This window comes from Cavia porcellus, unplaced genomic scaffold, assembly GCF_034190915.1.
Source record: "Cavia porcellus strain 051 isolate PalLab524CR breed Dunkin Hartley unplaced genomic scaffold, mCavPor4.1 scaffold_2, whole genome shotgun sequence".
Classification (NCBI taxonomy): Eukaryota; Metazoa; Chordata; class Mammalia; order Rodentia; family Caviidae; genus Cavia; species Cavia porcellus.
Window position 1 is genome coordinate 104881223 of NW_026947485.1, and position 17774 is coordinate 104898996.

The 17774-nt window shown below is 44.4% G+C and overlaps 1 protein-coding gene across 38 annotated transcripts in view; it reads left to right on the forward strand.

Annotated features, from left to right (window-relative positions):
• Positions 1–17774, forward strand: part of Jakmip3 (Janus kinase and microtubule interacting protein 3) — a 158259-nt gene that overhangs the window by 50718 nt on the left and 89767 nt on the right. For 37 of the 38 annotated variants that reach the window (XM_063244962.1, XM_063244963.1, XM_063244961.1 and 34 more), the window contains one exon: positions 5296–5551. The exons of the other annotated variant lie outside the window; for it this stretch is intronic. In XM_063244962.1, coding sequence (XP_063101032.1) covers positions 5417–5551 — 135 coding nt within the window. In that variant the 5' untranslated portion in view covers positions 5296–5416. The remainder of the gene's footprint in view (positions 1–5295; positions 5552–17774) is intronic. 38 annotated transcript variants of the gene reach the window in all.

Sequence of the window (17774 nt, forward strand, 5' to 3'; positions counted from 1 at the left end):
TGGTTTTCCTAGACAGATAGGTCCCAACCCACACTGAGACCAGGGGTCTTTATCTCCTCCCACAGTGTACCCCTGAGCTAATTCAGTTTGGATCTCAGAATTGTTTCTGTAATTCTACCTAGGCAAACAGTGCAGTTTGCAGGTACATAAAGCCATCATCAGAGCTATTCCCTGGCCTCGTGCCCTCATGTGGCCTGTGTGCTCCTTAGCCCTGGCCTCACAGAGCTATGTCTTGTGACTCTTCCGATCGAGCCGTATCTGCCTTTGTGGACTTGAACTGAGCCAACTAGTAACTGGAAGGCGAGAGTTGTGTTCCTTGAATGTCATGGATCTTCTGTGCCTGAATTTCCTTCAGTGCTGGCTGTGGTTCCCATTGGAAAGGACAGCTCTGGCCCTCCTATTCCCTGGTCCCTGGTGACAGTGGTGTCCCTCTGACCCATCCACCCCCTACCTCCCCATCCCACTGTTGGCTTCTGCTCCCAGTGTGGGTCCAAGCTTATCCAGAGCAGACAAAGCCAGGACAGAGCTCTGTCCTGGAGTGCCCTGCCACTGACATCCTCTTTTTAGTTCACATAACCTCACATAGGCGCCCCTTCAGGTCTGCTGTCAGACCCTTATCACTCACTGAAGATCTCTGGACAAGAAGCCTTACAGCTCAGGCCTCAACCAGGTGTTTTCGCCCTAGGAACTCAGAGCTCTGGCTCCACCTGGCTGGTACCCTAGTGGGCTGTAGCCCTGGGCAGCCAAGAAGGTAGAAAAGCTGTGGCAAGGTTGTTGGCAAGCAGTCTTGCACACACTGTACCCCAGAGGTTGGCACACTCTCAGATAGCTCAGGCCCAGGGCTGTGGATGCCAAGTGTCTAGGGGGAACTGACTTGCAGTGTGTCCCCCTTGCTGTCACCCTTGCAGTTTGTTATCCCTTTGGGCAGCTAGTGATGTGGTTTCCTATCCAGAAAAGACCTGTGGGGTCCCATTTGAAAATGTTAACACCAAGTAAAGAGTGGAATACTACCATGGCAGTCCTTATGTTCTAGAACACCCTGGAATGTGGTGAGGTGGTAGGGAGACAAAGGAGAGGCTTAAACTGGGGCTTGGGGCATGGGGCATGGTTGGGGCATGGAGGAAGGTGCTGAGCTGCCTCTGAAGCAGTTGCAGGAGACCAACATGGAGAAAGTTGTCCCTGATGGAAAGCAGGCACCACAGGTGCAGGAGCAGAAGTAGAGGCTGGGCTTTGCTCACAGAGGACCTTGGGCAGTTGAAACCACACTCTGGTCCAAAGTCCCCTCCACCCAGAACAGGGCCTGAGGCATCCTCCCCAGGCAGTGGGACCAAAATTCACACTAGCTCAAGGATTCTCTGCTCTCTGGCTCTTGGAATGGCAATCAGTTGTTTCTCTAGGCAGTTTTTAAAAATAAAAATGCTGATTTTCTTCATCACGAAGTACAAACAGAGTGGACATGAATCTGTTTAGGAGAGTAGGCAGCTCAGAGGCCTGGCACATGGTCGCAGGAGGGCAGGTAAACTGGGTGGAATTACAGCTAATTACATAAGCAGCAGAAGCTTACATGGGAGATGGGGGTGTAGCTCACGAATAAAGCCCTGGATCTGAGCCCAGGAAAAAAAAAAAAAAACCCAAAAAGCAAAGAAACCCCTCAGACCCTGTGGCAGCCCTGGCGCCAGTTAGGATCCGAATGCTCCAGGAAGCCCTGCTAGGATTTGTGGACTCTGCCTTTGTGAGTAGGTAGGTGCTTCCACTAGCCCCTGGGCCTAGACCCCACCATATGTCCAGCAGATCAGGTGGACACCCATATTGGTGGGCAGCTGGATGCCGCTGCTGCCCCCACCCTTGGCCTTGACCCCTGCCAGCCAGACGCCTCTGTGTGCTGTTTGGCCCCTGCAACAAGGTGGAGTTGAGTGGTGTCATTTGCCTGTGATGACAAGGAGAGCCCACCCCACCCTGGTAAAGGTCACTCTACTGTTGTTTGTCCATTCTGAGTTGATTCACTGTCTCACTTCCTGCCAGAGAGATCTGTTTTTCACCTTCAGGATGAGCCAGAAACTTCACAGTTGAGAACCAGGCAATGCAAGGAAGGGAAATGGAGGTCACTTTCTGGGTCAGGCTAGAGTCTGCATGCAGTGACTTCTTGGGTGGTAAAGGAGGTAACAACAGAACAGTTGGAGCTTCTGTAGTCCTGCAAATGTCTCTGGGCCTCCTGAGAACTTGTGATGACCTGAGTCAGAAGCGAGGAACTTTTCTGCCTCCTGAATTAATCTTTTAACTTCTTAAACCTTCCCTCTTCAAAACTAGAAATTGACTGCTTGATATAATCTGCTCCCTTTAAAAATTATCATTAAATGCTGCAAAACATTTAGTGGATGTGATGGATTCAGGTACTGATCAGAGTAGATTGGGAGCCAGGAGGTTTAAAATGAATTCTTCTTCAAAAGCTGCTTCATCTTCTTCAAAAAGCAAAACCACATGGAAGATGATATCTGGTTGACCAGTTTATTTTCATTTATTCCAAATGCCCACTATCCTGATGACAGCCAAGTGAACAAATTCTCCACAGAACACAGAAGGTGCATCCAAGGGGTGACAGCCATTGGGCGGGGCTCAGTCTGGGAAGTGAGTGCCGCCCTCACCTTCTCCTTGGCATGGGCTTCAGGAGCAGAGGCCCCTCGGGTCAGGGGTGGGGATGTCCATGGAGATTTGAAGGGAAGTGAGAAAATGGTCCTGTAAGTGGGAAGGAAGGGCCCTTGTGTGAGGTGGAAATTTTACCAAAGCAGTCACCTGTGGTAACATAAGACATACACCCAAACTTTTGAGATAGGATATGACCCTGTCTGTCCATCTCCCTGGAGAATTGCCTTCCTGAGACCATGAGAAGGACAGAAGGAGCCATGAGCCAAGTATCACAAGAGCTTATATGGACAGGTCTTGGTGTGATGAGACTAAGTCACTTGTGATACAAATACTGACTGACCCTCTCCTTAGATGGCTTATTATTGCTATAAAGCAAAATGTCTTTGACATTTCCCTCCCCACTCATCGTGCATGGCAACTTCTCTTCCATCATCCAAAACCACAAACCTTCTCTTTCCTTTTCCTCCTCAGTTCTTTCCTCTCTCCTCTATGTGAACCTTGGACTTTCTCCTCCCCACTTTCTTCCCATGCTTTGTCCCCATGGAATAGCACCGAAGCTCAGGAGCTGAACTGAAAAGTGGGGAAGGGATAGTGAGCGCCCATCCTGAGGCTGCTTCTATGAATGAAGACACCCGGCACCCAAGTCTTTAGCCCCAGTACACTGGCAGCCTCTCTTTTGGGTTCCAGAAGAGTCCATTCATTTTCCTGCCTGCCAGGGTGGCCTCCTAAGTCTGTTTTCTGCCTGTATTCCAGTCTCTCTGACCCTTCAGAAGCTGAAATCACCCAACCTGGAGCCCTGGTCTGACCCTACACAGTACCTTTTTCTCTTCAGGTGAAAGACAGGCTCGCTGGGAGCTGACCAATGTGCTGTCCAGGAGGAGGCTACTATTTCCACCTTGCCTTCTCTCAGTGTGTGCACCAGCCAAACCAGGATCCTTCTGCTCCCAGGATGTTCCTTGCCTCCTCAGTGCTGGCGTTGAGATTCCCTTTTCTTTGCTTCCATCTTCTTTTTCCCATCTCTCCAAGGCCAGCCACCCTCACACCTAGGCTTTGGCCCAAAACTTTGGCCCAGGCTTTGGTTTTGCCCTTGGGGAAGCCTGCCCTTCGCCTGCTCTGGGATCCCCTCCCCTCACCATCCTCCCACTACAGGCTCCCCATCACCTCTCCATTTCCTAACATACCCACTATGAACTTTCCTATTACCTGCCCTTGTTTGTCCTGTCACTTCTAATGGATCCCAAGTCCATAAACACCGGGCTCAGCTGTCTGAAAACCACAGTGCCAACCTTTCCATCTATCCTCCAGGCAGACAAATAGAGTACGAGAAATACCAGGGCAGTTCCTGTGTTCCAGGAAAGGTAAGCACGTCTCTGGGCCAGGACCCTGCATGCTGCTCCTGGGGTCTCGTCTTAAGGTTGCTCTGTGCTTTAGATGGGCGTTGGCAGCTGAGCCCCAGGCTCTTGCTTCTCATGCAGTATGGAAGGCTCCTGTGTGTCCTGTTGCCTTTTTTTTTCCCCCAACGTGGTTACCTTAGCTGCCTTGTGACAGGTGACCAGAACAAAAACAAAGGCAGGAGAGAAAAGCTATTCTCCACCTATTGGGAGTACCTGGCTATGGTAGGGAAAGGAATAAACCCGTACCCTGTATACCAGGAGAAGAGGGCCACGGTGGAGCCCAGTGAACCTGGCAAGAGCATAAAGTGTCCTTGCACTTCATGCAGGAGAGGAACTGTAGAGGAGAGAGGCACCTAGGGAAGGCAGCTGTGGATAAGGAGCAGCGGCGGAGGAAAGATGGTTAGGAGAGCGGGGAGCTAGAGCAGAGTAGTAGCTGGGAGAGGGGAAATTATTCATCTTCTAAAACTGAAGGCCCAACCCCATTAAACAACTTCGTATTTCCTTCTCCCCCAGTTCCTGGCAACCCCCATTTTGTTTGCTGTTTTTATAAGTTTGACTACTTTAGCCTCCTAACCTAAATGGCATCACACAGTGCTGTACTTGCAGTTTTGTGACAGGTGCAGGTCATTAAAATTCAGTTCACGTGACAGGAATTATATTCTGTCACATGAACAGACTGCATTTGCTTATTTTGCTTATCAACTCATCCATGAGTGAACCCTGGGATTACCTCTTAGCTTTTAGCAATAATGCTGCTCTGAATGAAGATGTGCAAAGACTTCTTTCTTTCTTCAGGTTTCTTCAAAGTCCTGCTTCTATTTGTTTATTTGTATTTCTTGGAAGAAGTTTGTGGATCCTGGGAGGACCCTGCCTTCCACTCTGCCACCCCAAGAGCTTATGGTTTACACCCACTGTTGCCATCGTATGCTTCCTACCCATGTATGAAATGCTGGGTTTAAAGTCAGTTGTGCAATCTCTAACTCCTAAAAGGCAAAGAATTAACATGTATTGAATGCTCATTATGTGCTATGCATGAACTCCCCTCTTGGGGACACTGTGCAGAGGCAGTTGAACCTTGAGGTCTGGAGCTGGTTCCCCAGCAGGCATGGTCAGGGCAGCATCCTCAACGTGGGGACCATAGTGTTCCCCTCTGCAACAAATGAGCCCCTGAGCTCCAGGCCCACCCTCTATGCCTGATACATTATTGCAGGCATCCAGCGGAGCATAATCTGCTCACTCAGGTGTGTTTTCCCTCTAGGTGAGCGAGAAAATGTAGCGGATCAGCAGCACAGGCGACACCTGCCAGGAGCTTGGCGTGGACACCCCAACCTAGACGGAGCATCCGCCCCTGGGTGTCCCTCTGGCCATCCAGCCTCACCATGTCAAAGAAGGGCACAGGCAGCCGGGCCAAAGGAGACAAGGCGGAGGCTCTCGCTGCTCTGCAGGCCGCCAATGAGGAGCTGAGAGCCAAACTCACAGACATCCAGATCGAGCTGCAGCAGGAAAAGAGCAAGGTGGGCCCCCAAAACCCCGACCTCCAGCATCCCTTTCCCACCTTCCCCACCTGCCCTGGCACCAAGAGGCTCTGCCTAGAGGGGATGTCTCCATGTCTCTACGGAGTAGCCCATGCCCCTTGCCTTAGAGGTTCCCAAAAGTTCTCAGAGTGGCTGGAAACAAATAGTTCTGGGGAGGGGAGTGGTGAATGATGGGAAATGGAGGGCCCTGCAAGCAGAGGTGGCCACAAACCCAAGGGTGGACACAGAGAGAACCCCATCACATGGGACAGCCCTCCCACACAGGTATATGACACAGGACTTTGGAGACTCTGTCAAATAGCATGACCTTGGAACTGACACTGACTTTCCTACTGAAGAGCTTAGAGTGGACTTGAACTGACTAGAATGGGCCAGTGTGGCTCTTCTCTGTGAGTAAAGGGAAAGATGAGCCATGAAGTTAGTGTTTCTTGGTATGGAGGTGCAGCATCTGTGATCATCTTTTGAGATGCTGGAGCAGGGTGTCTAGAGTTTGAGGTCTTCACACCTGTACAAGGTGGGGAGGAAAGCCTCTGGGGAAGAGGGTAAAAGGTTTTCTCACTGCTGGGCCCCTGCCTCAAAGTTCCTCCATCCTTGGAACAACACCCTTTTCCCTTTCTTCCTTCTACCCAGAAGCCCTTAAAAATGCATATGAGCTTCCAAGAAGGGGGAGGCAAAAAAAGAAAGGTATGGAGAGATGTTCACCCTTTAGAAAGGGTGAACCCAGAGCAGTTGTCTGTCTCTCCGATAGGTAGGAAGGTCATGGGTTGTAGGTGGGTGGTATACCACTGTGGGCTGTAATTCTCTCCTCTCCTCCTTCCTGACCAGCAAAGATGTCTCTCAGGCCGGCCACATGGTCAGTGATGGAGGGAAGTTGGGTTATTCTTGGCCAGTTGCTTGTTCTCTGAATGACCCAACCTCCTGATTGCACCAGAGAGTCATATTTTGTGGTATGTGATAAGTACATGGAACTTAGGTTTCAGTGTCCATAAATTAAGTTGTGTTAGAATACATCCTTGTTCTCTCTTTATGTATTGTTGGTGCAGCAGACTTGAGAAGCTTCATATATTTACCATCTGGCCCTTCTCCGAGGAAGATTGCTGGCCTTGCCCTAGTTACAACAGCTCTTTCCTGCAAAATGAGACAAAAATGGCACCCACCTCCAGGTGGTGGTGAGGAAGAAATGCTGGGATGTGGCCTGCTCTGAGATACTAGAAGGTGGTGGACACAATGACGTCCATCTCCTGTGGTCCTGAGGGTCTGCTCTCACTCTGTGGAGGAAATGCTCTTCCAGCACCTGCTCTGTGGCAGGAGTCCATAAAGTCACAAACAACAGCATGCAAAAATCCAGACTCACTGACTGGTTAAGCATAAGGTCAGAGTACAAATGTCACCTGCCCTAAATTGGGGAGTTGCTCCGGTTGGACAAACCCTACATTACCATATAGTGTGCCACATGCAAAGCCACAGACATTTTGTTTGTCCTCTTGTCAGTCCCATTTTGTAGATGCAAAATAAATAAATAAATAAAAACAAGGAACAAGTGACTTGTGAAGAATCCAATGATAATTAAATTCTCTGTTTTATTGAGTGTGTCAGTCAGTGGTTTGTCACTGTGACAAAATACCTAAGATGAACAATTTAAGGAGGAAAGGTTTATTTTGACTCAGAGCTTTGAATCTAGTCAGTCACTTGGTTCTGTTGTTTCTGGATCCAAAGTGTCATAGCGAGGAATGCATGGTATGACAGAGAAGCTTACTTTATGGGGAGCAGGAAACAAAAAAGGCAGAGAGAGAAGTAGCCAGAAAGGAACCAGAGGAGACAAGATATACCCTTCTAGACAGGACCAGTAACTTGCTTCTTTGAACTGGACCCTATCTCCATGATTTTTACCACCTCCCATGGTCCTTTAAATTATGAGCCCATGAGTGGATCAACCCATTGACCCCACACCAGAGCTTTTGTGAGCCAGTAACTTCCCCCAACCCCTCCACTGAACACTGCTGCATAGGGAACCAAGTCTTCAACTCAAGAGCCTTTGGGGGACAACTTATATCCAGATCATAACACTGGGTGAGAATATATTGACAATGATATTTTTAATGCAAGTACGCACCATCTCGTGGAAACCACCTAGGGCATTTAGACCTTTTGATTTTCTGTGGCTACATCAGCCCTGTCCCTTTTTTTTGAACCACATCTGCAAGTGTGCATGCAGGTTAGGTGCTTGTGAGTGGGTTTGCTTGGGCATAACACTTCCACGTTTGCAGGCTGACAGTGGCTGCCTGTCTTAGTTACTTTTTACTCGTTGTTGAGACAGAATACCTGATGCCCAAAGTTGGGAAAGGAAAGGTTTATTTCTTACAGTTTTTGGAGGTTTCAGTCCATACACAGTTGGCTCCAAAGCAGGGTGGCATGGGGCAGGGGGTCTGCAGTTCATGGTGGCTGCATACAGCAAGCCAAAACCAGCAAGAGAGAGAGAGACACACACACCTTCTTCCTGCCATTACATTACATGCTGGCTCCACCCCTATGTGGGTATAGTACTGACATTGGGGCTGAGGATTTAGCTCAGCGGCATAAGCGCCTGCCTTGCAAGCAGGCAGTCGTGAGTTCGATCCTTGGTACCGATAAAAACGAAAAAGACCAAAAAAAAAAAAAAAAAAAAAAAGCACTGACACCATCAATCCAAGTGCTAGACAATGAACCAATCACAAACGCATAATGCAAACGCATGAGCCCTGGGAGCCACTGACATAAACCATGACTTTCTACCCCAGGCCCCCAGGACTCATATACATCTTTGATACAAAAGACATTTAGTCCATCTCCAAGAGTTACCAAAGTCCTAACAGTTTTAGCATTGTTGAAAAGTCCAAGTAAAACTCCAAGATCTATGGCACTCTTAACTATAACCCTCTATACAAATGAAACAAGGTTAATCATTTCTGAAGTGCAAAGGCACAAGATAAACATTACCATTCCAAAAGTTACAAATAGGGGAGCATAAAGCATTGGAAACAAAGGAAGTCCAACATCCAACAGGGGGAACATTAAGTCATAGAGTTCCATGCTCAGCATTTGAAGCAATCTGGTTACAAGCTCCAAAAGGCTTGAGTGATTCCACCCCAACAGCACTTCCAGGGATGTCAGCTCCTGCAGCTTCTCTCTTAAATCCTCTCTGCTCATGTTTTGCAGCTTTCCTTAGATGATCCATGTTCCTGGCTTTTCCAAACTTCTGGGGTCTCCACTGCACCTTTGGCTTCATCCTTACATTTTTACAAATTGCCCTCTCAAGGGCACACTGCTTGACCTTCTAGGCCCTTTGCAATCAAGGTGAAAGCTGTCTTACACTCAGAATTTGTGCATTTTCCTTGCACCTAAAATCAGTACATGTAGATGCCGCCAAGGTTTGCTGCCAGCTGGAGTAGTAGCCAGGCTTTTCTCTCTCTTGGCTGTAGGGATTGATTGCCTGGATCACCGGGTTCTGTGAACCTGATTGTGAAGAAAAGATTCTCTATGTTGCCACCATTCTGGAACCTCATGTGGCCTCGGTTGCCATTCTGAAGCATGGGGAACCGCAGATTTCTCCTCTGAGCAAATTCTTTCACTTTTGAAGTTTTGAGCCTGCAAAGGGTGAAGACCCACTGCTTCCTGGGATGCCTCCTGGCCATCTTTCTTATCTCTCTCTTTCTTCTCAGCAATCAAAGTTTCAGCTCTATCTTTACAATCCACAACTTTACTGGAGTTTTCCTTCTGGCCAAACTCACAGCATTGTGAATTATCCTGATGGGCTTTTTGCTCTTGATTTGTAACATAAAGCTGGCTAAAAGCCCCCAACAATAGCCATGCCACAGCCTCAACATTTGACTGCCTTGAAATTTCCTTTGTCAGATTAATTAGTCCATTTCCCTTACTCTCAGTCTCAGGCAAAGTCTCTGGGCACGAGCAAAATGCAGACAAACTTTCTGCCAATCCATAACACACATTATGGGGAATCCAACAACCAATGTAGTCCTTCTTCCCTTCAGAAACCTCCCAAACCTGGTCTTTACCATGAGGCTTTCTATCAACCTTCTGGTCTCCTGAGCTCTGACCAGAATCTCCTCTACAGAACAGCCTAAGATGTTCCAGCTCTATGCATCCAGGCAACATGTCTGAACCTTTACAAACTCTGCCCACAGGCCATTTCCAAAGCCTCTCGAAAAACATGGTCAGGTAGAGTCACAGCAAATGACCCCACTCCTGGTACCAAATTGTGTCTTAGTTACTTTTTACTTGTCGCTGAGACAAAATACCTGAGGCCCAAAGTTGGCAGAGGAAAGGTTTATTTCTTACAGTTTTTGGAGGTTTCAGTCCATACTCAGTTGGCTCTGAGGCAGGGTGGCATGGGGGGGGGGTCTGCAGTTCATGGTGGCTGCAAACAGCAAGCCAAAACCGGCGAGAGAGAGAGAGAGAGAGAGAGACACATACCTTTTTCCTGCCATTACATTACATGCTGGCTCCACCCCTATGTGGGTGTAGCACTGACACCATCAATCCAAGTGCTAGACAATGAACCAATCACAAATGCATAATGCAAAGGCATGAGGCCTGGGGGCCACCAACATAAACCATGACACTGCCCCAAGCCCAGGTGGAGCATGGAGCCCTGCTGCAGGTTCAAGTGGCTGCAGATGGAAACTCCCAAGCCAGATGTCAAATACAGAGAGCTGATGGTATACAGACGCATGGTTTTAAAATGCCACCTAGCAGCTGTGGGAGGGGTATGAGGAGGCAGGAGAGCCTTGGAAGGGTGGCCAGTCCAATGTGTTGGCTGGTTTAGAGGGCAGCTGTGCACACACTGAGTGGAGAGGCCAGGACATGCTGTAGGTAGGTGTATGAGGGTGGGTGGTCTTGCAGGATATCCTCTTGGCCCAAGCTGCTGGTAGACAGGCTGCCCTTTGAAGAGCAGGAATCCTCGAGAAGCACAGCAGGTGGGAGGTAGGAGGATCCAGAGCTTTGCTTTAGACAGGAGAGCTGGGAGAAATCTTAGACAGCTATCTGCAGGCTATCACATGGGCAGCAGAGCATCAAAACAACTGCTTTCCGGGGAGCATAGGCCTCAGGTGTGGATGCAGGAGTCACCAGGTGACAAGTGGTGTCACCTACAGCAACATGTCGGGGAGGGGGGGGGTTCCTGGAGCCAAATATAGAGCTCTCAGAAAGATAGCAATAAGGTCAGCAAGAAAGTCATGTTGTACATGTTATTTGCCACTTTGACTGCTTTCAAGTTATTATGGTAACTTTATGAAAAGTGTCTTTTTCTTTAGCTCATTTTTATGTGCAACTGTGTTCTTTGTTCAGTGTTTTTATCACCAAGTCCCAAGTGGCTTTTTTTTTCATAGAGCTTTCTGTTAACACCTTGAATTTTTTCTTTCTTTATTTATGTATTGATTGATTGGTGCTGTAGATTGAACCCAGAGCCTCATGCATACAAAGCAAGAACTCTACCACTGAGCCATATCCCCAGTCCTCTATCTTGAATTTTGAAAATAGGAAAACATCTCTGGCATTTCCCCTGGAAGACTATTACTGGACCTTCGTGTTCCTGTACTTATAGGAGTGGAAAAATATTCCCATGAGGTGCTTTGGAAATAATTGGGGTTTGGAGCTTTGGAATTTCGTTTTCCAAAATCACAGCCCTCCCTGGATAGGACAGCTATCTTAGCCCCTGCTCTGATGCCAGCTTTGCACTGTACTTATGCCAGGCCTGTCTGCTTCTTCACCAGCTTCCACTGCCTGGGAAGACTCCCCTTTCTTCAGTCCCCAATCCCTTCAGCCTGATCTGGTTTTCCCATTTTTCCTCCTACTTCTCATAATGAAATAGACTAAGCACTTCAGATTTCTGGACACTTTCAAAACACTGCTAGGTTTTGAAAGACTATGACCTTCACACTTTTTTAGTGTGATACACAGTAGGAAATATATCTGCCTTGTGACTGGGACACTGTACTCACCTAGTCTCAAAACAATTGTCACCTGAATTCTTGGCCCACTAATTGGTTTTGACCTGCTTTTGGCAACTCAGCCTCCACCTTTCATGATTCTGTAATCTAACTCAGTAGACAGACACCACTACAAATGGCCAAAAACATTGGAAAGATTATTGCAATGAATGCAGATGAAAGCAGTCATGCACACCAAATTGTTTGAATACACGGAGAATTTCAGGGTGACTGATTGGGGTATAGAAGCAGAGAGCCTCAGAAGCTGCCAGAAGATGACAGAATAGGGCACCCATTCTGCAAGCAACTTGGCAGCAGGCTCTAGGATCCAAACTATGCTGCTAGGTTTTTTTTTTTTTTTTTTTTTAGTACTGAGATCGAACTCATGACTACGCTTGCCAGGCAGGCACTTACGGCCCTGAGCTAGATCCCCAACCCTAGGTTTTTGATTTTAGGAGTGGTTTCACTTTCAGAAATTAGTTCACATGAAAAAATATTCATAGATGTGCATAAATTTTCAGCTATGCTAATGATAATGAAAAAATCACAGCAGCTTCATTGTGTAGGCTCAGTAATAGCTAAGAAACCAGGGATGTTTCCGCAGTAGGCTGCTCAGCAGGCATTAAAGTAGTCTCCTTTGGTGAGTGACTGAAGCAGGAGTATAGCAAGTTAATAGAGCCCAGTCTAGACAAATGGCCAAACTTAATGACTTCGTGAGACCCTGATTCAAAATAAGAAATAAAAAGGGCTGAGGATGTAGCTCCGTGCAAAGGCCTTCGTTTCAATCCCCAGTATTAGAAAAAAAAAATCTTGCCAAGGAGGAATATTTGCTGACAGCAGGACTGTTACTGTTGAGCTAAAAGCAGGCCTGGGCAGGACAGACAGCTTGTCTGTGCAGTTTCCCTTGAAGTTATTTTCTGTTGAGAAGACTCTTTTCCCATACGCTTACAGTTTATGTATAGATGTTGCCCTCAAACCCTCATGTGCTCACAGGTGGGACTTTGGGGAGGTGATTCGATCATGGGATTGGTCCACTGATGAGTTTATAGGTAAGCGTGATGTTAGGAGGTGAAGCCAGTTCAGAGGAGGTGGGTCGCTCAGGGGATGTCTCCCTCCCACCTCCCTTGATTGTGCCCTGCTTCCTATCTGACACTCCATGAACAGCGCACTTTTGCTATGCCCCTCTGCTGTGCCACAATACTTCGGAGTCAGCTGACTATGAATTGAAATCTCTACAAAATAAACCTTTCCTCCTTTAAGTCGTGGGTGTCAGATATTGTGTCTCAGTGACAAGAAAATAACGAAGACATACCAATGGTATGATGATACTGTCTAGGTTTTCCTCTAGGAGTTCTATTGATTTGCCATTCATATATCCAAAATCCACCTAGAACTGATTTTTGCATGTAATGTGAGTAGGGATTGAGTGTTTTTTCTAGGTGAATATAGAGTCATTTATGTATTTGCTTAAAAGGTGTTACCCACTACAGTGCACTGCAGTTCACTTTTATAATAAATCGGATAGCCACAGGTATGAGTCTGTATAGTAGTCTGTATTGTAAACCCAGTTTTTTTAGCCTCCCCAGAATGATTTCCTTGGTCATGTGACTACAGATTTGCTTTGCTTACCAGTGCAGTGGGGATCTGCACTGGTTCTAAGTCCAGTCCTCTTGTTTCTTCTGCAAAACTTTTTGCCTCTGTTCAGTTTCCCTTTGTCCTGTAACTAGTACTGCTTATCCGGGCTAATACTTTCATAACAAGATTTAATGTAATCAGTAGTATGCATACTCATGTGTTCTTTTTCTTGTGTTCCTGACATTTCCATATAGATTTTAGAATAGATTTGTCAATTTATGTTTTTATAAAACCCTCCTGTAGATTTGACTATATTAAATCTACATATAAGTTTGAGAAAAATTGCCTTGTTTTTAGTATTGGATTATCCGATTAAAAAATACGACACATTCCTGTAGTTCTCTAAACCTTTTTAAGTTTCTTTCAATAATACTTGATAACTTTTAGCATTGTGGTTTGGTCATGTTTCTTAACATGTACTCATAAATATTTGATTTTTTGGTACCATGGTATAGTTTAACGTTTTCTTTTTCTTTTTTTTCTTTTTTTTTTTTTTTTTTTTTTTGTATCAAATTCACGACCTTGTGTTTGCCAGGCAGGCGCTTGTACAGCTGAACTAAATCCCTGACCCTAATATTTTTATTTTTCATGACTTGCTGATAATATATGGAAGTCTGTTTTTTTCTTATTTGAATCACATTCATTCACTCAACCAATCTTTAAGGAGTACATGTCGTGCCAGGATGTGGATAACTGCAGTTGAGTGATGGCTGTCATGCTGGCACAGTGTTAGCTGTGCATCTCTAATCCCATAAACAGTTCCTGGAGATACCACCTGCCAGACTGTCCAAATTAGAGGCAATCACTGCTCATGGAATCATCTTTCAACATGACTAAGGCAGATCAGAGACTGTCACAGTGACTAGGATCATCCTGGTCGTATGCTGGATGATTCAGAGATGCCAAGACCACCAACAGACAGGTGCGCCAACAGCTAGACAAGGCCTTGACAGGAGCTTCCTAACTCGATTGCTCACGGGGCCTTCCTGAGGTACAAACTTTGATTCTTGCACTGTACTTTTCATTCATTATCCTCTGATCATCTCCAGTGAAATTAAAATGGAGCAATCATCAGTATAGACATGGCAGACAGGCTCAAATGTGTGCATTCTGCTTCAAGTGTGTTCATATGAAGTCCATCATCCTTAAACAGCTGATCTCTAAAGATGTCCCCAGGTTCTAGAGAACTTCCTACTGGGGGTTAGAAGATAGTTAGGATGGAAATAACAACTATGGGGGAAGTATCCTTTATAGTCAAAATCTGGCTTGACTAAAATGTTACTCATGAGCTAAGGAGTAAGAGTAGGGTCCTTGGGGCATTGTTTCATCCATTTAATTTATTTTTTTTATTTTATTTAAGGAGAAAAACAAAAAAATCAGAAAAGGGGTACAAGTTATACAGAATTTCAGAAAACAAAATAAACAGTAGGAAATCACTAGTTAATGGATTACATATTGTCGTCTTAGAAATATTTGTTCAAGTTACAAAATTAAAGCATATAAAGTGGACATTCAAACAGTGAGACTGCAAACAGTTCTGTTCAATGATCCAACAAAACTCAGTAATATCATTGTCTATCTTATACACTTAAATATACATGCAGTTATATCGTTTAGAGTACTTTCTTTTCCTCTCTTTTGTACAACGACTATTACACATTTTGGGTTTTATTACTCCCACAGTTCTTATTACTTTTTTGGAAGAGAGTAAAACCAAATGTGACATAACAGAACAGAGTTGGTCAAATCAAAAGGGTGGACATAATAGATAATGTAAAAACATAATACAAGGTGATCAACAATGGTTACCGTACTGCCTCCCGCTATCTCAAATAGAATTGCCTATATCATCAGTTACAGTAAAATTGAACAAAACAGTAAAGAACAAAACCAAAACATTGGAGACATTACAGGTCTTCAAAAGTAGATAATAGTTAACCAGAATGGGCGTCACAATGAATTCCACTATCTTTACAGCTGTCGTCTAAACTTTCAAACCTGGTACGGTCAAGCAAAACAAAATAGAGGAACATGAGTCAAAACAAGATGGCGAGAGCAATATAGGGCTTCAAATCAAATTAATAGAAAATCAAAGTGGGTTACTATAGTATATCCTGCTATTTTTTATTTATTTTTCCCTTAATTAAAAGGATAAAAATAAAAAAGTAAATAATAAAATGGAGATTGAGATAAAAGAGGGCATAACAACACAACAGCGCAGATCAAAACATAACCATTTAAGCAAAATAATGCTTCAACACAAGATAATCCCGACATAAAAGTAGTTACCATATTGTCTCTTTCCTTGAAATCTTTAAGTATAACTTCGTATACTGTAGCATCAAATATATCAAAACAATGTAAAACCATTCAAGAGAATGAGAGTATTACCGGGTATTTAGAATCAACTAACAGAAAATGAACAGTGGTTTCTGTATAATCTTGTCTATAAAAGTTTTTGTTTATACTATCACATATAATAAAATCCAATGAGATACAACATGTTAAGACCTATGGAGACAGAAGAACAAAAGCTTGAAGGGGCTTCAAAACAAGATGATATTAAATCAGCATTACATATTATGATGTCGTTTTCTCCAAAATAGCTGTTTCTATCATCCAATCTTCTCTGCCTCATTTCTTTTTTTTAAATTTTATTTAAAAGGAAAAAGAGAAAAAACAAAACAAAATAAAGCAGTGTAAGGGTACAAGTAATACAGAACTACAAAAAAAAAAACAGTAAGAAATCACCAGTTAATAGATTACATATTATCATCTTAGAGATAGTTGCTCAAATCACAGTATCAAAGCATACAAAGTGGACATTCAAACAGTGAGACTGCAAACAGTTGTGCTCAATGATCCAACCAAAAACATTAATATGGTCAGCTATTTAACACCCCTAAACACACTTGCTGTTGTATCCTTTAGAGCTCTTTTTTTCCCTCTATTTTTTACAACAAAATTTACACATTTTGGGTTTTATTACTCCTTAGTTCTTATTACTTTTTGGGGGGGGGAGAGAATAAAGTCAAATATGGCAAAACAAAGCTTCAGTCAAAACCAAGGATAGACGTAGCACATGATGTAAAACAGAGTACAAGGTTATCAACAATGGTTATCAACAATGTCTCTTGTTTCCTCAAAAAGAATTGTCTATCTCATTAGATATTATAAAGTTGAACAAAACAGTAGAGAACAAGACCAATAAAACTTAAGCATTGTAAACATTACAGGACTTCCAAAGGAGACGATAGTCAAACCAGAATGGGGGTCTTAGTGAATCTTATTGCCTTCAAAGTAGTTGCCTATACCCTGCTCTGCCTCATTTCTGTTGAGCTCTTTTTCTGTCATTAGTTGTCAGTTTGTCTTCTTCATTTTGTTTTCTGCTCCATTCATTGTGGCCTCTCTGCCACTATTTCTGGAGTCTTAGTATTTTTCTTTTTTAGAATATCCTGCAGTATTCTCTGTAGAGTTGAATTGGTGGTTGCATATTCCCCTAGTTCCTCTTTATCCTGGAAGCACCTTGTTTTTCCATCAATTTCCAGGGATAGTCGTGCAGGATATATCAATCTTGGCTGGAAGTTATTATCTTTCAAAGCTTGAATTATTTCCCCCCACGCTCTTCATGATTTGATGGTTTGTTCCAAGAAGTCTGCTGTAATTCTGATGTGTGTTCCCTTGTACGTGATCTGTTTCTTGTCTCTGACGGCTTTTAATATTCTGTTCTTATATTGGATTTCTGGTATTTTGATTATTATATGCCTGGGTGTAGCTCTGTTTGGGTTGTAGGTGGCTGGGGTCCTGTATGCTTCATACAACTGAGTATCTTTACCTTTTGCTAAATTAGGGAAATTCTCCTGGATTATTTCTGTGAGTAGCTTTTGTAGTTCATTTGTTTGTGTCCCTATTTCTTTTATGTTCTTAATTCTTAAGTTATAGATCCTCTTATCATCTTCTAGTTTTTGTATTATTGCTGTTTGTTTCTTTAAGAAGTTTTTCATTTCATGCTCCCACATTACAAATCTGCCCTCCAGTTCAGATAATCTATCCTTAGTTTCTTTCAAGCTGTTATGCCAGTTTTTGATAGAGTTTTTAGTTTCCTGATAATCTCTTTGAACCTGCTTCACGTATTCTATGCTTTCTCTATTTTCTCCATCAAACAATTCTCCCCTTTTTTTTCTGTTCTTCCATTCCACCATCTGTTTTTTCTTGGGTAGTGCTTAGCATTTCTCTAACTATTCTGCTTATGTCTAGCTTCAGGTCATTAATAACTTAATTCCTGAACTCGTCTATGAGGCTCTGGAGATAGCGCTTTATGTCTATTAGTGCCGTGTCTGCTATTGCCTGTTTCTCAGGATTGGGGGCCGAGAAGCCTTTCTTGTTGCTCCCTCTTCAAATATTTTTTGTTCCTTATATCCAAACGTATACAGGAGGCCCAGCTTCCTTCCCTGTCAGCCACAATCTGTTTGAATTGCGCCAGCTAGGTGTTTCCACCTACCACAGCGCACCAGGGAGTTACGGACTGGGCAGCCTATGCGGGACCCACCCCTCCAGGTCAACCTGCTGAAGGCTTCACTGCT